Source organism: Bombina bombina, chromosome 1 (assembly GCF_027579735.1).
Source record: "Bombina bombina isolate aBomBom1 chromosome 1, aBomBom1.pri, whole genome shotgun sequence".
Taxonomy (NCBI): Eukaryota; Metazoa; Chordata; class Amphibia; order Anura; family Bombinatoridae; genus Bombina; species Bombina bombina.
The window spans coordinates 981247930-981268567 of NC_069499.1; the positions used below are offsets into that span (position 1 = coordinate 981247930).

The 20638-nt window shown below is 41.0% G+C and overlaps 1 protein-coding gene across 1 annotated transcript in view; it reads left to right on the top strand.

Annotated features, from left to right (window-relative positions):
* Positions 1–20638, top strand: part of OGFR (opioid growth factor receptor) — an 88355-nt gene that overhangs the window by 22844 nt on the left and 44873 nt on the right. The window contains exon 3 of the mRNA XM_053707841.1: positions 4290–4362. Coding sequence (XP_053563816.1) covers positions 4290–4362 — 73 coding nt within the window. The remainder of the gene's footprint in view (positions 1–4289; positions 4363–20638) is intronic.

Below are 20638 nucleotides of genomic sequence, written 5' to 3' on the forward strand. Positions count from 1 at the left end.
ATTTAATCCAAACTCCCTTTCTAACTTTTTGTTTAACTATCGAAACACTCCCCATGCCACTACAATGTTAATGTTTGGAAGATGCCTGAGAACTCCACTGGATAAAGTTAGACCAGAACATTCCAAACAAGAGTTGAACACTTCTAGTGTTTCAGAATTTGTTCTTCATGACAGAGTATGGGTTAGAAACTACCGTGGCCAGAAAAATGGATTCCAGCTGTCATAATACAAGGCATGGGCAACAGAATGTTTAAAGTTCAACTACAAGCTGGTGGTACAGTTTCCCGCCATGTAGAACAAATGAGACATAGATCTCAACCAGCTACACAAATATCCAATGATTCAGATGGTGAATTTTTGTAAATTTTTCACCCCTGCCAGAGAACTAAACAATTCTTCAATCCATGGTAAAGGATACTGATCCACAAGTAATTGAGGGTTAAGGCCCACTCTGAAATCTCCACAGATGCGAATGTCCCCATTTTTTATTTTTTTTTCTGTCAAGAACTATTGGGGAAGCCCATTCACTGCTAGAAACTGGAACAATAATCCCCTGATTTCATAGTCTTTCTAGTTCTGCTTCAATTTTAGGTTTAAGTGCAAATGGTACAACTCTTGGTTTACAAAATTTTGAAATAGCATGTTCTTTTAGGTGAAGCTGAATCTGCTTGCCTTTCACTAAACCTAGGGTCCCATCAAATACAGTCTTATATTTGTTCTTTAGTAAATTAATCCAAGAAGAATTTGAATTGCCACTTTGGTCCAGTAGTTTAAGCGGTAACTGTTGTGGTAACTTTGGCATGCCCAATGCTTGGATCCAGGATCTACCAAACAAAGGTGGTCCTCCTTTAGGTAAAATGTAGAGGCGTAGCTTTTTAGTTATACCATTAAATGTCACTGTAGGTGATACACACCCAATAGGCTTTATTATTTCATTTGAATATGTTTGCATGGTAACAGCTGTTGGAACAAGTGGTTGCCTTAGTCCCAGGCGGTTCCAATCAGCAGCTGTGATAACAGAGACTGCTGCTCCTGTATCAACTTCCATAATGAGAGGTTTACCATCTACAGTATATTCACCTTTTGCTTGCATTTCTGGAATGTTATTTTCAAGGCTGTAGATCTGTAATGTGTATAATGGTATGTCTTCCTCTGAATCAGTGTGTGGTGTATCTAGATTAATAAAAGAGAATATAAGGGAGGAGCTAAAAAAGCTAAAGGTATCAACACTTACAGGTAGAATAAATATACATTTATTAAAACATACATACAACACATAAAAGGGACGTCTCCCCAAATAATTAATCCAAAAAGCTCTATATAAAATTGATATTAAAAATAATACACTGGTATGACTCTAAAATGGTTATCCTATAACATGCACGGATAAAAGAATTTATTGTGGAGACCGCTAAGTGCAAAATAAATCTATTGCACACTATGTATAAAAGTTTATGGGTCTCTAAAAAGACATATAAAAACTGTATTAATAGATAAAGTCCAAAGTAGATAAATAGAATACCACCAAGCTGCCAATCAAAAAATGAGGTAGAGCTGCCGATAAAACTTTAAATGTTCCACACTTCCTTAGGAGAAATTGATACCCAGCATATTGTCAAAGGTAATACAGTTAAAGTTCTTTGCAATGTACTTTACCCACGATCTCCTGATCGCATGAGGTTCATCTTCCCTGTCCGGTATCCTCCTCGAGTGGATCCGACTGGGATTTTTCGGCGTCTGACGTCACTGGATAAAGTTACGGTAAAGGAAAGAGGCCAAAACTTTGCGCTTATTTCTAAACTTCACAGGCCCGGTCCTCTCACATCCACCCTGCACTTAGTGCTTGATGCACGCAAGGGTATAAACAGGTGTTGTAGATAGGTGGGCACTGTGGTGAATATTCAGAATTCATTCAAACCACAAACCATAACAGAGATTCTCCAAATAAGAAAAGAGTTCCAATACTTATAACCCGGGTTATGTTTAAGGAATCCAATATGTGTAGATGATAGCATATAATAAATGCCAAGGGGTAGTCCTGCCAACACGACGACGCGTTTCGCCCTCTTATGGGCTTTATCATCTTGCTTGCTAATGTCCTCATGCTGCAATTGCTTGCGTGTGTAAAATTTAAAGCGTTCTGCTATCTCCAGAGGCTTTGGTAGGTAGTGGTCAGATAACGGGCAGATCAGGTCAGACATGGGTTTAGCATTAGGATTATCTGGTGAGAGAATGTCCCTTAATGTAGTGTAAGCTGCTGAGCCTATAGTTGTCAGAAACACACACTTGCTTATCAGCTCCTATGTTATTTGCTGTACAATATAGCTCAAACTGTTCAACCCATGTGTCACATCTGTCTGTGTCTGCTGCAAACACAGGTAAGGTGCCAATAAGAGCCATTATAGGGTCAGACCTCAGATCCTCGTCTCCAGCTGTTATGTTCTCTGTGTAGGACATTCAGTTGTGTGCTGTTACCTTGTGTCTGATGTCTCTTGCACATATCATGGAGACGCTGCAGCAGGTACTTTAGACAAACTTTATTCAGCTACAACCACATGGCTTCTTTACTATCAGGTTCCTCAGTAAAAACTAACATGGCTTCTGATGATGTCACAGAGACCCAGACACACCCAGAGGGTGTGCTGAGCTTAAAGGGAGCCTGTGTGTGCGCAGCATGGGAGTGAGCCTGTGTGTGTGTGTGTGTGTGCGCGCAGGCTGGGAGGGAGCCTGTGTGTGTGTGCGCGCAGGCTGGGAGGGAGCCTGTGTGTGTGTGTGCGCAGGCTGGGAGGGAGCCTGTGTGTGCGCAGGCTGGGAGGGAGCCTGTGTGTGCGCAGGCTGGGAGGGAGCCTGTGTGTGCGCAGGCTGGGAGGGAGCCTGTGTGTGCGCAGGCTGGGAGGGAGCCTGTGTGTGCGCAGGCTGGGAGGGAGCCTGTGTGTGCGCAGGCTGGGAGGGAGCCTGTGTGTGCGCAGGCTGGGAGGGAGCCTGTGTGTGCGCAGGCTGGGAGGGAGCCTGTGTGTGCGCAGGCTGGGAGGGAGCCTGTGTGTGCGCAGGCTGGGAGGGAGCCTGTGTGTGCGCAGGCTGGGAGGGAGCCTGTGTGTGTGTGCGCGCAGGCTGGAAATGAGCCTGTGTGTGTGTGCGCGCAGGCTGGGAGGGAGCCTGTGTGTGTGTGCGCGCAGGCTGGAAATGAGCCTATGTGTGTGTGCGCGCAGGCTGGAAAGGAGCCTGTGTGTGTGTGCGCGCAGGCTGGAAAGGAGCCTGTGTGTGTGTGCGCGCAGGCTGGAAAGGAGCCTCTGTGTGTGTGCGCGCAGGCTGGAAAGGAGCCTCTGTGTGTGTGCGCGCAGGCTGGAAAGGAGCCTCTGTGTGTGTGTGCGCAGGCTGGAAAGGAGCCTCTGTGTGTGTGTGTGCGCAGGCTGGAAAGGAGCCTGTGTGTGTGTGTGTGCGCAGGCTGGAAAGGAGCCTGTGTGTGTGTGTGCGCAGGCTGGAAAGGAGCCTGTGTATGTGTGTGTGCGCAGGCTGGAAAGGAGCCTGTGTGTGTGTGTGTGTGTGTGCGCAGGCTGGGAGGGAGCCTGTGTGTGTGTGTGGGCGCAGGCTGGGAGGGAGCCTGTGTGTGTGTGTGGGCGCAGGCTGGGAGGGAGCCTGTGTGTGCGCAGGCTGGGAGGGAGCCTGTGTGTGTGTGCGCAGGCTGGGAGGGAGCCTGTGTGTGTGTGCGCAGGCTGGGAGGGAGCCTGTGTGTGTGTGCGCAGGTTGGGAGGGAGCCTGTGTGTGTGTGCGCAGGTTGGGAGGGAGCCTGTGTGTGTGTGCGCAGGTTGGGAGGGAGCCTGTGTGTGTGTGCGCAGGCTGGGAGGGAGCCTGTGTGTGTGTGCGCAGGCTGGGAGGGAGCCTGTGTGTGTGTGTGTGTGCGCGCAGGCTGGGAGGGAGCCTGTGTGTGTGTGCGCAGGCTGGGAGGGAGCCTGTGTGTGTGTGCGCAGGCTGGGAGGGAGCCTGTGTGTGTGTGCAGGCTGGGGGGGAGCCTGTGTGTGTGCGCAGGCTGGGAGGGAGTCTGTGTGTGTGTGCGCGCGCAGACGGGGAGAGAGCCTGTGTGTGTGTGTGTGTATGTGCGCGCAGACGGGGAGGGAGCGTGTGTGTGTGGGGAGCCTGTGCGTATGCAGGCTTGGAGGGAGTCTGTATGTGTGTAGGCGGGAAAGGAGTCTAAGCTTTTTATTTTACAAAACAATCATGAGAAATTGGCTTGCATTGATTATATCCTCCAGCTGTCTCATTCGTTCTCATATAATTTTTCTTTTCTGCAGGATTTGCGAGATTGTGGTTCTGAGATGCCAAATTTGCAGTTTTACCTCAACAAAAAGCGATTTGAGCCCAATGGTAAGTGTTTGGTTTTAATATGTAAATATTAATATGTGGATCTGAATGTTCTAATTATATCTTTTTATGCATGCATTTACATAAACATTAAATAAATGACTAAAATAACAATTGGCAAACCTTTTCTTCATGGTTTTTAAACCTTATATATTATTAATTAAACCTTTTAATCTTTTATATTAAGTTATCATTTCTATTTATATATGTCTATTCAATTTTAACCTGTCATATTTTTGACAGTCAAAGTTTAATAATAATGCATAGCAATTTGTTTCAAGTGATAACGCAGTCAGGGTTTATCTTTGATTATGTAACTGATGTTTGCTGTAACTTTTCTGATTTCCTAATAACATGTATAACATAATCAAAATGTGACTTCATTGCACACTGCCTAGAAGAATTAACAATTATGAAATAGTTTATTTAGCCCACCCATCCTGAAAGTTTTTGGCCTCCAGGCCAAGCTGTGTTAACACAGCCAGTAGAAGAAATTACACTCACAGTGGGTTATAGAAGAGATAAGGTAATAAAATGTTAATTTCTTTCATGTAATTAGCAAGAGTCCATGAGCTAGTGACGTATGGGATATACATTCCTACCAGGAGGGGCAAAGTTTCCCAAACCTTAAAAGGCCTATAAATACACCCCTCACCACACCCACAATTCAGTTTTACAAACTTTGCCTCCGATGGAGGTGGTGAAGTAAGTTTGTGCTAGATTCTACGTTGATATGCGCTCCGCAGCAAGTTGGAGCCCGGTTTTCCTCTCAGCGTGCAGTGAATGTCAGAGGGATGTGAGGAGAGTATTGCCTATTTGAATGCAGTGATCTCCTTCTAAGGGGTCTATTTCATAGGTTCTCTGTTATCGGTCGTAGAGATTCATCTCTTACCTCCCTTTTCAGATCGACGATATACTCTTATATATACCATTACCTCTGCTGATTCTCGTTTCAGTACTGGTTTGGCTATCTGCTATATGTAGATGAGTGTCCTGGGGTAAGTAAGTCTTATTTTCTGTGACACTCCTAGCTATGGTTGGGCACTTTGTTTTTAAAAGTTCTAAATATATGTATTCAAACATTTATTTGCCTTGACTCAGAATGTTCAACTTTCCTTATTTTTCAGACAGTCAGTTTCATATTTGGGATAATGCATTTTAATTTAACATTTTTTACCTTAAAATTTGACTTTTTCCCTGTGGGCTGTTAGGCTCGCGGGGGCTGAAAATGCTTCATTTTATTGCGTCATTCTTGGCGCGGACTTTTTTGGCGCAAAAATTCTATTTCCGTTTCCGGCGTCATACGTGTCGCCGGAAGTTGCGTCATTCTTTGACGTTATTTTGCGCCAAAAATGTCGGCGTTCCGGATGTGGCGTCATTTTTGGCGCCAAAAAGCATTTAGGCGCCAAATAATGTGGGCGTCTTATTTGGCGCGAAAAAATATGGGCGTCACTTTTGTCTCCACATTATTTAAGTCTCATTTTTTATTGCTTCTGGTTGCTAGAAGCTTGTTCTTTGGCATTTTTTCCCATTCCTGAAACTGTCATTTAAGGAATTTGATCAATTTTGCTTTATATGTTGTTTTTTTCTTTTACATATTGCAAGATGTTCCACGTTGCAACTGAGTCAGAAGTTACTTCAGGAAAGTCACTGCACAGTGCTGGAGCTACCAAGCTAAGTGTATCTGCTATAAACTTTTGGTATCTGTTTCTCCAGCTGTTATTTGTATTGCATGTCATGTCAAACTTATTAATGCAGATAAAATTTCCTTTAGTACTGTTACATTACCTGTTGCTGTTCCGTCAACATCTAATTTTCAGAGTGTTCCTGATAACATAAGAGATTTTATTTTTTAAATCCATTAAGAAGGCTATGTCTGTTATTTCTCCTTCTAGTATACATAAAAGTCTTTTAAAACTTCTCTTTTTTCAGATGAATTTTTAAATGAACATCATCATTCTGATACTGATAATGGTTCTTCTGGTTCAGAGGTTTCTGTCTCAGAGGTTGATGCTGATAAATCTTTGTATTTGTTCTAGATGGAATTTATTCGTTCTTTACTTAAAGAAGTGTTATTTGCATTAGAAATAGAGGATTCTGGTCCTCTTGATTCTAAATGTAAACGTTTAAATAAGGTTTTTAAATCTCCTGTAGTTATTCCAGAAGTGTTTTATCTCCCTGATGCTATTTCTGAAGTAATTTCCAGGGAATGGAATAATTTGGGTAATTTATTTACTCCTTCTAGACGTTTAAGCAAATTATATCCTATGCCATCTGACAGATTAGAGTTTTTTGAGACAAAAATCCCTAAGGTTATGGGGCTATCTCTACTCCTGCTAATGTACTACTATTCCTACGGCAGATAGTACTTCATTTAAGGATCCTTTAGATAGGAAAATTGAATCCTTTCTAAGAAAAGCTTACTTATGTTCAGGTAATCTTCTTAGACCTGCTATATTTTTAGCGGATGTTGCTGCAGCTTCAACTTTTTGATTAGAAGCTTTAGAGCAACAAGTAACAGATCATAATTGTATAGCATTATTATTATTCTATAACATGCTAATAATTTTATTGATGATACCATCTTTTGATATCATTAGAGTTGATGTCAGGTATATGTCTCTAGCTATTTTAGCTAGAGAAACTTTATGGATTAAACTTGGAATGCTGACATGTCTTCTAAGTCATCTTTGCTTTCCCTTTCTTTCCAGGGTAAATAATCATTTTAGTTCCTTTCCTTACAAGGAACAAAAGCCTGATCCTTCATCCTCAGGAGCGGTATCAGTTTGGAAACTATTTCCAGTTTGGAATATATCCAAGCCTTATAGAAACCTATAGCCAGCTCCTAAGTACCTATGAAGGTGCGGCCCTTATTCCAGCTCAGCTGGTATGGGGCAGATTACGTTTTCTTCAAAGAAATTTGGATCAATTCCGTTCTTAATCTCTGGTTTCAGAAACATTGTTTCAGAAAGGTACAGAATTGGCTTCAAGTTAAGGCCTCCTGCTAAGAGATTCTTTTCTTTCCCGTGTCCCAGTTAACACAGCAAAGGCTCAGCATTTCTGTAATGTGTTTCAGATCTAGAGTTGGCTGGAGTATTTATGCCAGTTCCAGTTCTGGAACAGGGGCTGGGGTTTTATTTTATCTCTTCATTTGTACCAAAGAAGGTCAATTCCTTCAGACCAGTTCCGGATCTGTCATTATTGAATCGTTATGTTAGGATACCAACATTCAAGATGGTTACTGTAGGACTATCCTGCCTTTTGTTTAGCAAGGGCATTATATGTCTACAATAGATTTACAGGATGTGTATCTGCATATTCCGATTCATCCAGATCACTTTTAGTGTCTGAGATTCTCTTTTTAGACAAGCATTACCAGTTTTGTGGCTCTACCGTTTGGCCTAGCCTCAGTTCCAAGAATTTTTTTCAAAGGTTCTCGGTGCCCCTTTTTTCTGTAATCAGAGAATAGGGTTTTGGTATTTCCTTATTTGGACGATATCTTGGTACTTGCTCAGTCTTCTCATTTTCGAAGAATCTCATACGAATCGACTTGTGTTGTTTCTTCAATTTCATGGTTGGAGGATCAATTTACCATTCAGTTCATTGATTCCTCAGACAAGGGTAACCTTTTTAGGTTTCTAGATGAATTCAGTGTCTATGACTCTGTCCTTGTCAGACAAGAGAAGTTTAACATTGATATCAGCTTGTCAAAACCTTCAGTCACAATCATTCCCTTTGGTAGCCTTATGCATGGAAATGTTGGGTCTTAGGACTGCCGCATCAGATGCGATCTCCTTTGCTCGTTTTCACATACGACCTCTTCAGCTCTGTATGCTGACCCAATGGTGCAGGGATTACTCAAAGATATCTCAATTAATATCTTTAAACCGATTTTACAACACTCTCTGACATGGTGGACAGATCACCATCGTTTAGTTCAGGGGGCTTCTTTGTTCTTCCGACCTGGACTATAATCTCAACAGATGCAAGCCTTACAGGTTGGGGAGCTGTGTGGGGGTATCTGACGGCACAAGGGGTTTGGGAATCTCAGGAGGTGAGATTTCCGATCAATATTTTGGAACTCCGTGCAATTTTCAGAGCTCTTCAGTCTTGGCCTCTTCTCAAGAGAGAGTTGTTCATTTGTTTTCAGATAGACAATGTCACAACTGTGGCATACATCAATCATCAAGGAGGGACTCACAGTCCTCTGGCTATGAAAGAAGTATCTCGAATTTTGGTTTGGGCGGAATCCAGCTCCTGTCTAATCTCTGCGGTTCATATCCCAGGTATGGACAATTGGAAAGCGGATTATCTCAGTCGCCAAACGTTGCATCCGGGCGAATGGTCTCTTCACCCAGAGGTATTTCTTCAGATTGTTCAAATGTGGGAACTTCCAGAAATAGATCTGATGGCTTCTCATCTAAACAAGAAACTTCCCAGGTATCTGTCCAGATCCCGGGATCCTCAGGCGGAGGCAGTGGATGCATTATCACTTCCTTGGAAGTATCATCCTGCCTATATCTTTCCGCCTCTAGTTCTTCTTCCAAGAGTAATCTCCAAGATTCTGAAGGAATGCTCGTCTGTTCTGCTGGTAGCTCCGGCATGGCCTCACAGGTTTTGGTATGCAGATCTTGTCCGGATGGCCTCTTGCCAACCGTGGACTCTTCCGTTAAGACCAGACCTTTTGTCTCAAGGTCCTTTTTTCCATCAGGATCTGAAATCCTTAAATTTAAAGGTATGGAGATTGAACACTTGATTCTTGGTCAAAGAGGTTTCTCTGACTCTGTGATTAATACTATGTTACAGGCTCGTAAATCTGTATCCAGAGAGATATATTATAGAGTCTGGAAGACTTATATTTCTTGGTGTCTTTCTCATCATTTTTCTTGGCATTCTTTTAGAATACCGAGAATATTACAGTTTCTTCAGGATGGTTTAGATAAGGGTTTGTCCGCAAGTTCCTTGAAAGGTCAAATCTCTGCTCTTTCTGTTCTTTTTCACAGACAGATTGCTATTCTTCCTGATATTCATTGTTTTGTACAAGCTTTGGTTCGTATAAAGCCTGTCATTAAGTCAATTTCTCCTCCTTGGAGTTTGAATTTGGTTCTGGGGGCTCTTCAAGCTCCTCCATTTGAACCTATGCATTCATTGGATATTAAATTACTTTCTTGGAAAGTTTTGTTCCTTTTGGCCATCTCTTCTGCCAGAAGAGTTTCTGAATTATCTGCTCTTTCTTGTGAGTCTCCTTTTCTGATTTTTCATCAGGATAAGGCGGTGTTGCGAACTTCTTTTGAATTTTTACCTAAGTTGTGAATTCCAACAACATTAGTAGAGACATTGTGGTTCCTTCATTATGTCTTAATCCTAAGAATTCTAAGGAGAAATCGTTGCATTCTTTGGATGTTATTAGAGCTTTGAAATATTATGTTGAAGCTACTAAGTCTTTCCGAAAGACTTCAAGTTTATTTGTTATCTTTTCCGGTTTTAGAAAGGCCAGAAAACTTCTGCCATTTCTTTGGCATCTTGGTTGAAATCTTTAATTCATCTTGCCTATGTTGAGTCGGGTAAGACTCCGCCTCATAGGATTACAGCTCATTCTACTACGTCAGTTTCTACTTCCTGGGCGTTTAGGAATGAAGCTTCGGTTGATCAGATTTGCAAAGCGGCAACTTGGTCCTCTTTGCATACTTTTACCAAATTCTACCATTTTGTTGTATTTTCTTCTTCTGAAGCAGTTTTTGGTAGAAAAGTACTTCAGGCAGCGTTTTCAGTTTGAATCTTCTGCTTATGTTTTTTCATTAAACTTTATTTTGGGTGTGGATTATTTTCAGCAGGAATTGGCTGTCTTTATTTTATCCCTCCCTCTCTAGTGACTCTTGTGTGGAAAGATCCACATCTTGGGTAGTCATTATCCCATACGTCACTAGCTCATGGACTCTTGCTAATTACATGAAAGAAAACATAATTTATGTAAGAACTTACCTGATAAATTCATTTCTTTCATATTAGCAAGAGTCCATGAGGCCCGCCCTTTTTTTGTGGTGGTTATGATTTTTTTGTATAAAGCACAATTATTCCAATTCCTTATTTTATATGCTTTCGCACTTTTTTCTTATCACCCCACTTCTTGGCTATTCGTTAAACTGAATTGTGGGTGTGGTGAGGGGTGTATTTATAGGCATTTTAAGGTTTGGGAAACTTTGCCCCTCCTGGTAGGAATGTATATCCCATACGTCACTAGCTCATGGACTCTTGCTAATATGAAAGAAATGAATTTATCAGGTAAGTTCTTACATAAATTATGTTTTCCTTCTTAATATAAGGAGAGTCCACGGCATCATTCCTTACTGTTGGGAAATACTGAACCTGGCCACCAGGAGGAGGTAAAGACACCCAGCAAAAGGCTTAAATACCTCTCCCACTTCCCCCATCCCCGAGTCATTCTTTGCCTTTCATCACAGGAGGATGGCAGAGAAGTGTCAGAAGATTTTGGAGTAGTTCCTTCGGAGGAATATCTGCCCTTCGACTGGGACTGGAGTTTTTAGTAGTCTTGTCAGCCTTTCAGTGAGAGCTTTGGCAAAAGTTAGTCTGGAGATGCAGGGAGAGTCTTTCTGCAAACCCATCCAGACTACCTGCTAACAGCTCCTAAGCAATTAGTGTTGACGAGTTTCACTGCCTGCTTGTTCTCTCACTCGAGTCCGGAGCGATGCTTCAAGACTGTCATACTTGAGAGGCTGTGTTTCTGTTCCACAGCGTGGATTCTTGTAAGATTATTTAAATTTTTAATTATGTTGAAAACGCTAGAAGACAGGCTCACAGTGTGTCCTTTTTTCTTAATAGAATCATGGGTTAATATCTCCTGAGGGGGATTATTGAACAGTTTGTTTGTTTGTTATTTGGCTGGAACACACCGGTTTTATTTTCACTTTGAGCGTTGCGTAGCTTGGTCTTGCTTTCATTTCCTCTTTCCTGACCGAGCTGGCTGTCGGAGAAGACGTTATTTCCCCTGCATTGTCTGTGTCTAGGTGGAGAGTGCCCCAGCCATTGGGAGTATAAAGGTGTCTTCTCTTTTTTGTGTTTTTTGAGAAATAGAATGTTTATTTTTTGTGTCATACTGTCAATAGCTTAAAGGGACACTGAACACAAATTTTTTTCTTTAATGATTCAGATAGAGCATGCAATTTTCTAATTTACTCCTATTAGCAATTTTTCTTAATTCTCTTGCTATCTTTATTTGAAATGCAGTAAGTTTAGAAGCCGGCCCATTTTTGGTTCACAACCTGTGTTGTCCTTGCTGATTGGACAGTACCAATAAACAAGTGCTGTCCAGGGTCCGAACCAAAAATTGTCTGGCTCCTTAGCTTAGATACCTTCTTTTTCAAATAAAAATAGCAAGAGAACTTGGGTTTAGTGTCCCTTTAAGCTATGGAGAATTCTGAGATATTAGAGGGTACTCCCTCTATTCCAAATAGTAATACCTGTTTCCCGTAGCACTCTTAATCCTCTATCTGGAGGGGGCCTTTTACCACTAGATTTTACTGCGCAGTTAAAAACGGCGGTGTCTGAGGACCTCAGTGTTTTACCTCGCCCTGCTAAGCGCAAGCGAAAGGTTAAACATAGCTCTCCTGCCCCGGGTTCATCATGTTATTTATTGGATTTAAGTGCTCTGTCTCTGTTTTCAGAGGTTGAGGTTTCAGAGGGTGAACTTTCTGGGATGGAGTCTGCTGCCTCTAAGCCTCCTGCTGCGGAGGAACCAGCCTTTAGATTTAAGATTGAACACTCTTTCTACACTAGAGGTTCCAGAGGCCAAGCTGCCTGATGAACCTTTGATTCCCAAGTTAGACAGAGTTTACGAGGACAGGTTAGTGCCTTTAACTTTTTTCCTGTGCCTGTAAAGATGACAAACATTATTAAGAACGAATGGGACAGAATTGGATCTTCCTTCTCCCCTTTGTCTTCCTTTAAAAAATTATTCCCGGTCCCGGACTCTCAATTTGAGCTGTGGGGTTCCGTCCCTAAGGTGGATGGCGCTATCTCCATGCTTGCCAAACGTACTACTATTCTGCTTGAGGATAGGTCGTCGTCAAGAGAACCGATGGATAAGAAGATGGAAACTCTTCTAAGAAAGATGTTTCAACATACGGGATATTTATTTCAACCGGCAGCGGCGGCTGTTGCCGCGGTTGCTGGAGCAGCTACCTACTGTTGCGAGTCCTTGTCGGAATTGATCGAGGTGGAGGGTCCCCTCAATGTTATCTAGGAAAGGATTAAAGCCTTGAGATTTGCTAATTCTTTTATCTGTGATGCTAACATGCAGATTATTCGCCTAAATGCTAAGGTTTATGGCTTTTCGGTTCAGACCCGTTGGGCGCTCTGGTTGAAGTCCTGGTCTGCGGATATGACTTCTAAGTCCAAACTTCTTTCCTTCCCATTTAAGGGAAAGATTTTTTTTTGCTCCAGACCTGGACTCCATTATCTCTACGGTTACAGGGGGCAAAGGGGCCTTCCTACCGCAAGATAAAAAGAACCTGTCTAAAGGACAGGTTTAACATTTTTGTTCCTTTTGTTCTGATAAATCCCAACGATAGCAGTCCTCCACTAAGCCCGAGCAAAACAAGAGTACTTGGAAGCCGGCTCAGTCCTGGAATTAAGTCCAAGCAGAGCAAGGAGCCCACTGAGACAAAATCGTCATGAAGGGGCGGCCCCCAATCCGGCTCAGGATCGTGTAGGTGGCAGACTGACGCTTTTTTAGACGCTTGGTTCAGGGACGTGCAGGATCCATGGGTCCTGGAGGTCATAGCTCAGGGATACAAGATAGGTTTCAAATCTCATCCACCCAAGGGCAGATTTCTCCTCTCAAGCCTGTCTTCCAGACCAGAATAAAGGGAAGCCTTTCTTGGGTGCGTACGGGATCTGTCCTCCTTAGGAGTCATTGTCCCGGTGCCTATCGCAGAAAGAGGTTTGGCAACCTTTTTGTGGTCCCAAAGGAGGGAACTTTCCGCCCGATTCTGGACCTAAAGTGCTTAAACAAATTTCTTAATGTCCCCTCGTTCAAGATGGAGATGATAAGGTCCATCCTTCCCTTAGTTCAGGAAGGACAGTTCATGACCACTATAGATCTGAAGGATGCTTACCTTCACGTTCCAATCCACAAGAACCACTTCCAGTTCCTAAGGTTTGCATTCCTGGACCAGCTCTTCCAATTCATTGCACTTACATTTAGTCTAGCTACTGCTCCAAGAATTTTTACGAAGGTTCTAGGGGCTCTTCTAGCCATTGCCAGAACCCGGGATATATCAGTAGATCCCTACTTGGACAAAATTCTGGTACAAGCACAGTCTTTTTGTCTGGCAAAATACCATTCGGAATCTCTCTTCTTCGATCACAAGAATGGAAGATAAACATAGAAATTAGTTCTTATACCAAGCACCAGGGTGGAATTCCTGGGTAGGATAATAGACTCCATATCCATGAGGATATTTCTAACGGACCAGAGATTTTGCAAGCTAGCTTCGGCATGTCTTGCCCTCCGAACCTCCTTAAGGCCCTCTGTGGCTCAGTGTATGGAGGTGACTGGTCTCATTGTGTCCAGCATGGACATCATTCCCTTTGCCAGGTTCCATCTCAGACCGTTGCAACTGTGCATGCTGAGGCAGTGGAACAGCGATCATTCGGATCTGTCTCAACAGATTTCTCTGGACAACCGGCCGAGAGAACCGCTCTCTTGGTGGCTCTGTCCAGATATGTCCCGAGGGACAGCCTTCTTAAGACCATCCTGGGAGATTGTGACTACGGACGCAAGTCTATCAGGATGGGAAGCTGTTTGGGGTGCCAAGAAGGCACAGGGCCGGTGGACTCAGGAGGAACGCTCCCTCCCGATCAACATTCTGGAACTTCAGGCAATCTTCAATTCTCCTGAACGCTTGGCCCCTTCTGGGTTCGTCCCATTCAATCAGACAATATAACCTCGGTGGCTTACATCAACCATCAGGGTGGAACGAGAAGCTCCCTAGCAATGAGGGAAGTATCTTGGATTCTAGTGTGGGCGAAGGCCCACAGCTGTTCGCTGTCAGCGATCCACATTCCGGGTGTAGACAACTGGGAAGCGGATTTTCTCAGCAGACATTCCTTTCATCCGGGGGAATGCTCTCTCCATCCTGAAGTGTTTTTGGAGATATGCAACAGGTGGGGGAAGCTGGAGATAGAACTCATGGCGTCCCGTCTCAATACCAAGCTACCCAGATATGGGTCGAGGTCCAGGGATCCTCAGACGGAGCTAATAGATGGATTAGCAGTGCCTTGGAGGTTCAGTCTAATTTACCTTTTCCCGCCATTACCACTCCTTCCTCGTGTAGTGGCTCGCATCAAGCAGGAACAGGCATCAGTGATACTGATTGCTCCATCGTGGCCCCGAAGGATGTGGTTCGCGGATCTGGTGAGGATGTTGTCATTTCCTCTGTGGAAGTTACCTTGTCGCAGGGATCTGCTGGATCTTTGTTCATCAAAATCTAGATTCTGACGCTGAGTGCGTGGAGATTGAACACTTAGTCCTAGCCAAGAGATGTTTTTCTGAGAGAGTGATTGAGACTCTCATTTAAGCTTGTAAGCCGGTTACTCCTCGGATCTATACTAAGGTGTGGAGAACCTACTTATTCTGGTGTGAAGAGTGTGGATTTTCCTGGCATAAAGTTAAGGTTGCCAGGATCCTATCGTTTCTCCAGGATGGACTGGAGAAGGGCCTTTCTGCCAGTTCCCTGAGGGGACAGATTTCGTCCCTATCTGTTTTACTGCACAAGAGGCTCTCCGAGCTTCCCAATGTGCAGTCCTTTAAGGCTCTGATTAGGATCAGACCTGTGTTTAGATCTATGGCTCCTCCTTGGAGTCTAAATCTTGTTCTTAAGGTTTTGCAACGGGCTCCACTTGAGCCTATACATGAGATTGACATTAAGTTGTTGTCCTGAAAGGTTCTTTTTCTACTAGCTATTGCTTCTGCGCGCAGAGTATGTGAGATTGCCACTTTGCAATGTGAGTTTCCTTATCTGGTGTTCCATTTGGATAAGGCTATCCTACGTACTAAGTTAGGTTTTCTTCCTAAGTTCGTCTCAGAACGCAACATCAATCATGAGATTGTGGTTCCTTCCTTGTGTCCAAATCCTCCTCCTGTGAAGGAACGTTTGCTTCATAATCTGAACATGGTTCAAGCCTTGAAGTTCTACCTACAGGCTACTAATGATTTTAGACAAACTTTGTCCTTGTTTGTTGTATATTCCGGGAAGCGTAAGGGACAGAAGGTCTTTTCGACTTCTTAATCTTTTTGGTTAAGGAGTGTTATCCGCTTTGCTAATGAGACAGCGGGACATAAACCTCCTCAGCGGATTAAGGCTCATTCTACTAGAACAGTGGCTTCCTCTTGGGCCTTTAAGAACGAGGCCTCTATGGATCAGATTTGTAAGGCGGCTACCTGGTGGTCCTCATACTTTTTCTAAATTTTACAAGTTTGATGTTTTTGCTTCGGCTGAAGCAGCTTTCGGGAGAAGGGTTTTGCAGGCTGTGGTGCCCGCATCTTTTTGTCCCTCCCGTTATCATTGTGTCTTTTAGAGCTTGGGTATACATTTCCCAACAGTAAGGAATGATGCCGTGTTCTCCGATGGGCGGCCCTCTAAATTATATTTTTCTTCTGTAACCATTTATGCCCTGATATTTCTCTTACTGTTCCTTGTTCCCTCGGCAGTATGACTGGGGGAAGTGGGAGAGGTATTTAAGCCTTTGCTGGGGTGTCTCTGCCTCCTCCTGGTGGCCAGGTTCAGTACTTTCCCAACAGTAAGGAATGATACTGTGGACTCTCCTTATAAAGAAGGAAATGAAATTACCTGGTAAGCATAATTTTTTTATCCATTGTTCTCTCTAAGTATTGGTGATTGGTTTATGGACAGATATAAGGTAAATAAGCATTTATATGTACACAATGTGATAAAGTAATGAGATCTGATTATACCTACAAGCTTAACCAATTTTATTAGGTTTTGGCTTCAAAACACAAAATCAGCTAATTTAATATACACAAATAAACCTTAAAAAGCAAATTCTTATACATTTTATACTCTGCAGCTAGTAAAAAAGTAATTGGAAACATATTAAGGGAAAAACAATTTTATAGTATGCTGTCCCTTTAAGTTCTGTTGTGCCTTCCTGTAGCAATGTGAGAGCTGTCAGCTAGTGCTATGAGACAATATGACACAGTATGAATTTACAAAATGAATGTGCAGAAATTTCCCTGTGTGAATAGGGTTGTCGCCTTTCTTGTAAAAAAAAAAATAAAAAAAAAAATAATTAGCATAGATTTGTGTAAAAAAAAATATTCAGCATAATTTAGAAAGTAAAGCTACTAGAAATTAGTTAAAGGGACAGTCAAGTTCAAAATAAACTTTCATGATTTAAATAGGGAATGTATTTTTAAACAACTTTCCAATTTACTTTTATCACCAATTTTTCTTTGTTCTATTGGTATTCTTAGTTGAAAGCTAAACCTAGGAGGTTCATATGCTAATTTCTTAGACCATGAAGGCCGCCTCTAATCTGAAAGCATTTTGACAGTTTTTCACCACTAGAGGGCATGCATTCATGTGTTTCATATAGATAACATTGAGTTCACGCACGGGAAGTTACCTAGGAGTAAGCACTAATTGGCTAAAATGCAAGTCAAAAGAACTGATATAAGTGGGCAGTTTGCAGAGGCTTAGATACAAGGTAGTCACAGCGGTAAAAAGTATATTAATATAACTGTTGGTTATGCAAAACTGAGGAATGGGTAATAAATGGATTATCTTTTTAAACAATAATTATTCTGGTGTAGACTGGATCTTTAAAACAATCATTTGTTGATAATTATACTCCAATAAAACTTAAAAATCAGATTATTAAAGGACCACTAAATACAGTAGAATTGAATAACAGGCAAATACACAACTAAAAGACAATGCAATGGCACTTATTTTGAATTTGAAATGAGCAGTAGAATATTTCTTCCAAATTTCAAAGTAAATCAGTTTTTTATCATGTGACAGCCCTCAGCCAATCACAAAATCCATATATACTGTGCACTTTTGCTTCAAAGCGTGCATATAAAAAGAGCGTGTACATTTTGAAAGTTTTTTTTTTTTTTTTTTAAATATTGCATGCAATATTATTATAATTAAACTTTAAATTTGAACTTGTGTCCCTTTTAATAGAAAGGTCAAGAAATAATTGTCATCTATTATAGTATCTAATGGAATCTCAAAATAAAAGGAGTAAAAATATCGAACAAATAATTTTGAAATTAAAAATCTCAATCTAATGGCTCAATGACCTAAAGCTCTCCACTTAGATGAGACGATCTAGGAAGTCTGTTTAGAACTCAATGAGTGTTTAGAAAATCATATGTCGGCTTTAGAGCTATTTATCTAACTATCCGTGGTTCTGGATATGAAGGAGAGACACCAACATTATAACATAATGTTTAAAAAAATAAAAATCCACAAAAGACTCAAATGTAAATAAGAAAGGAATGCATTTGTACAACTTTAGTTTTGATGATTTCATCATGTATATGTGTATAAACAAGAAAAGAAAAATCTTATCCCAAATTAGGTTATAAAACCCTGATATGCGTTGTAAGCCTTATAAAAGGTAGTGGTGCAGACCCTTTAAATTGGAATACCATTAGCATAAAATAGAGAGAGGCTATTCAGCACTCTTTTAAATTTCAACACAAAATTATTTTTTATTAATCTTCTAAATAAGAATTTCCTTGTGACATACCAATAAAAGAAACAAAAAAAAAAATATCCCTGTACATGATTTTCCTTAATACATTGTAACTAAACAGCCTGAACTAGCTGAAATCTTAGCAACAAAGTTAAAGGGACAGTCAACCCAAAAAATTTCCTTACTGCTACAGATAATGTTTACTAGGATAAATATTTCAAAATGTAGCGCAATTTTGCTAAAATTACTTACTACATGTCCCTCTGGAGTTTTGAAATGGCCGCCAGCCCCCTCCTCTATTTCGTCATAACCCTTTTTCCTTCATTCCTCTTCTGCAAGAAACTTCTCGTGCCTCCGCGTTCCCGTTGTTTGCGCATGCGCAATGCGCCGATTTTAGTGACCTTTTCCTAGCGGTTTCTATATATGGCGGACCAGTTGTCTTCTCTTCATCTACCGCCGCAAATAGAAACCGCTAGGATACTGAGCGGTACTGATGATCCTGAATTCTGCTAATATGTATCAGAATATTTGTATCAGAACAAAGGGCTCAGTGATGAGTAATGTCTATACAAAACCCATACATACATTTCTGTGAGGTTTCCAAGATATGAATTACACAACTTCTCTGTGATACGGCTCTCGCTGTAGTTGCCAAGGGCTGTTTAACTTATTACTTGTCAGTGCCTTGTTAAATAATTTCCCAGTCTTGCTGCTCTTGCCAATAATTTGCCAGTCTTACTACTCTGGCCAGATCTGTTATTCATCGCATCCCATTGGATTTCCAATACATGTTAATAGGACATAACAGTTAATGTGCCGGGGCTACACTATAACGCAGCAACTAAGAACACTACACATTAACCAAAAATGTTTTTACCCAACAACTGCCATCAGCACTACGTGCCCATGCCACTGCTGATCTCTGAGTTTTCATGGAGGCTTATTGTTATGTATGCCCCATGCACATTTTTTTTATTATTTTTTTCACTAAGCAAAATATGTTGCATTTGCATAAGTAAAACAATTCAATATAGATATTCCGAAACCAGGCTTTTATATTTCTTAAAGTAGTTTCATGGTTTTGGATACACATGTAAGCTCTCTAATCATGTTTATGTCTACCACACAAAGTTCAAAGCGTTGTAATGACAAAGTTGTGCTCATCAACCTATCCTACAGATGTTTGATGAGAACGCAATCTGTGATTACAGATATTTTTTTATTTTTTTTTATTTTCCCCATGCACATTAATTGATACTACATAGTGTGTACCTACCAATAGGAGCCCAGGCTAATTTATAGATTGGCACTAGGTACGTGCACATGGTGCTGATTGAGAGCTATAGCAGCCTTTATAAACATACTACATTACAATAGCTCTACACCCCCAATATACTGATTACTTTCATATCCTTTTATATTGACAAAGAAAATATTGAACATATTTATAACCAGAATCAATTCAAGTTTTGTATAAAACCCCGGTATTCATCTTCTAATGGGCAACTCTATATACACAAGCAGAACAACAGTATACATAGATATGCCTAGCGCGTAGGGATCTTTACATTTATGAATATTTTAATATATTTTACAATAAAAGATCTTTTAATGCAGTAATTTACTGGTTATTTTTCCCTTGTGGGAGCATTTTTTAGGAGTGTTTTCTACAGAAATGTATTTGAGCTCGGCTCTTTGGGGATAGAAATAAAGAGACTTTTTTATTTCTCCTTATTTGTACATTGTGTCTCTATTAAATAGTTTATTTTTATGTCCTGATTTGAGAATAAAATAAAGGGTTAAATGCTTTTAACATAAATTGTTTTTTTTTTAATAGTATTAGGTTACAATCTCAGCAAGACTGGTCATTGGACTCAGGTTAAAAGGGATATTGCAGCAAAATTTGGAATGCAGTGATAAGGTTTCTTGTGTAACCGGCATTGTTATATTAATTTCCTCTTCTCTGAAATGTGATTTTTAATTATTATTATTATAACATTCAAAAGTATTTTCGGATATTCTCAGAAACCTGCATGTAAAATAAAAGACACAATTTACTGAAACGAATGTTTTAGACAGATCTCAGCAAACATTCCTTTCTGCTTCAGTGATATACAGCACCAAAATATTCCTGGAAGTTGCAAAACATTCTAAAACATTTATTTCAGTAAATTGTGTGTCTTGTATTTTACATGCAGGTTTCTGAGAATATCCGAAAATACTTTTGAATGTTATAATAATAATAATAATTAAAAATCACATTGTTCTGCTTGTGTATATAGAGTTGCCCATTAGAAGATGAATACCGGGGTTTTATACAAAACTTGAATTAATTCTGGTTATAAATATGTTTAAATTTTCTTTGTCAATATAAAAGGATATGAAAGTAATCAGTATATTGGGGGTGTAGAGCTATTGTAATGTAGTATGTTTATAAAGGCTGCTATAGCTCTCAATCAGCACCATGTGCACGTACCTAGTGCCAATCTATAAATTAGCCTGGGCTCCTATTGGTAGGTACACACTATGTAGC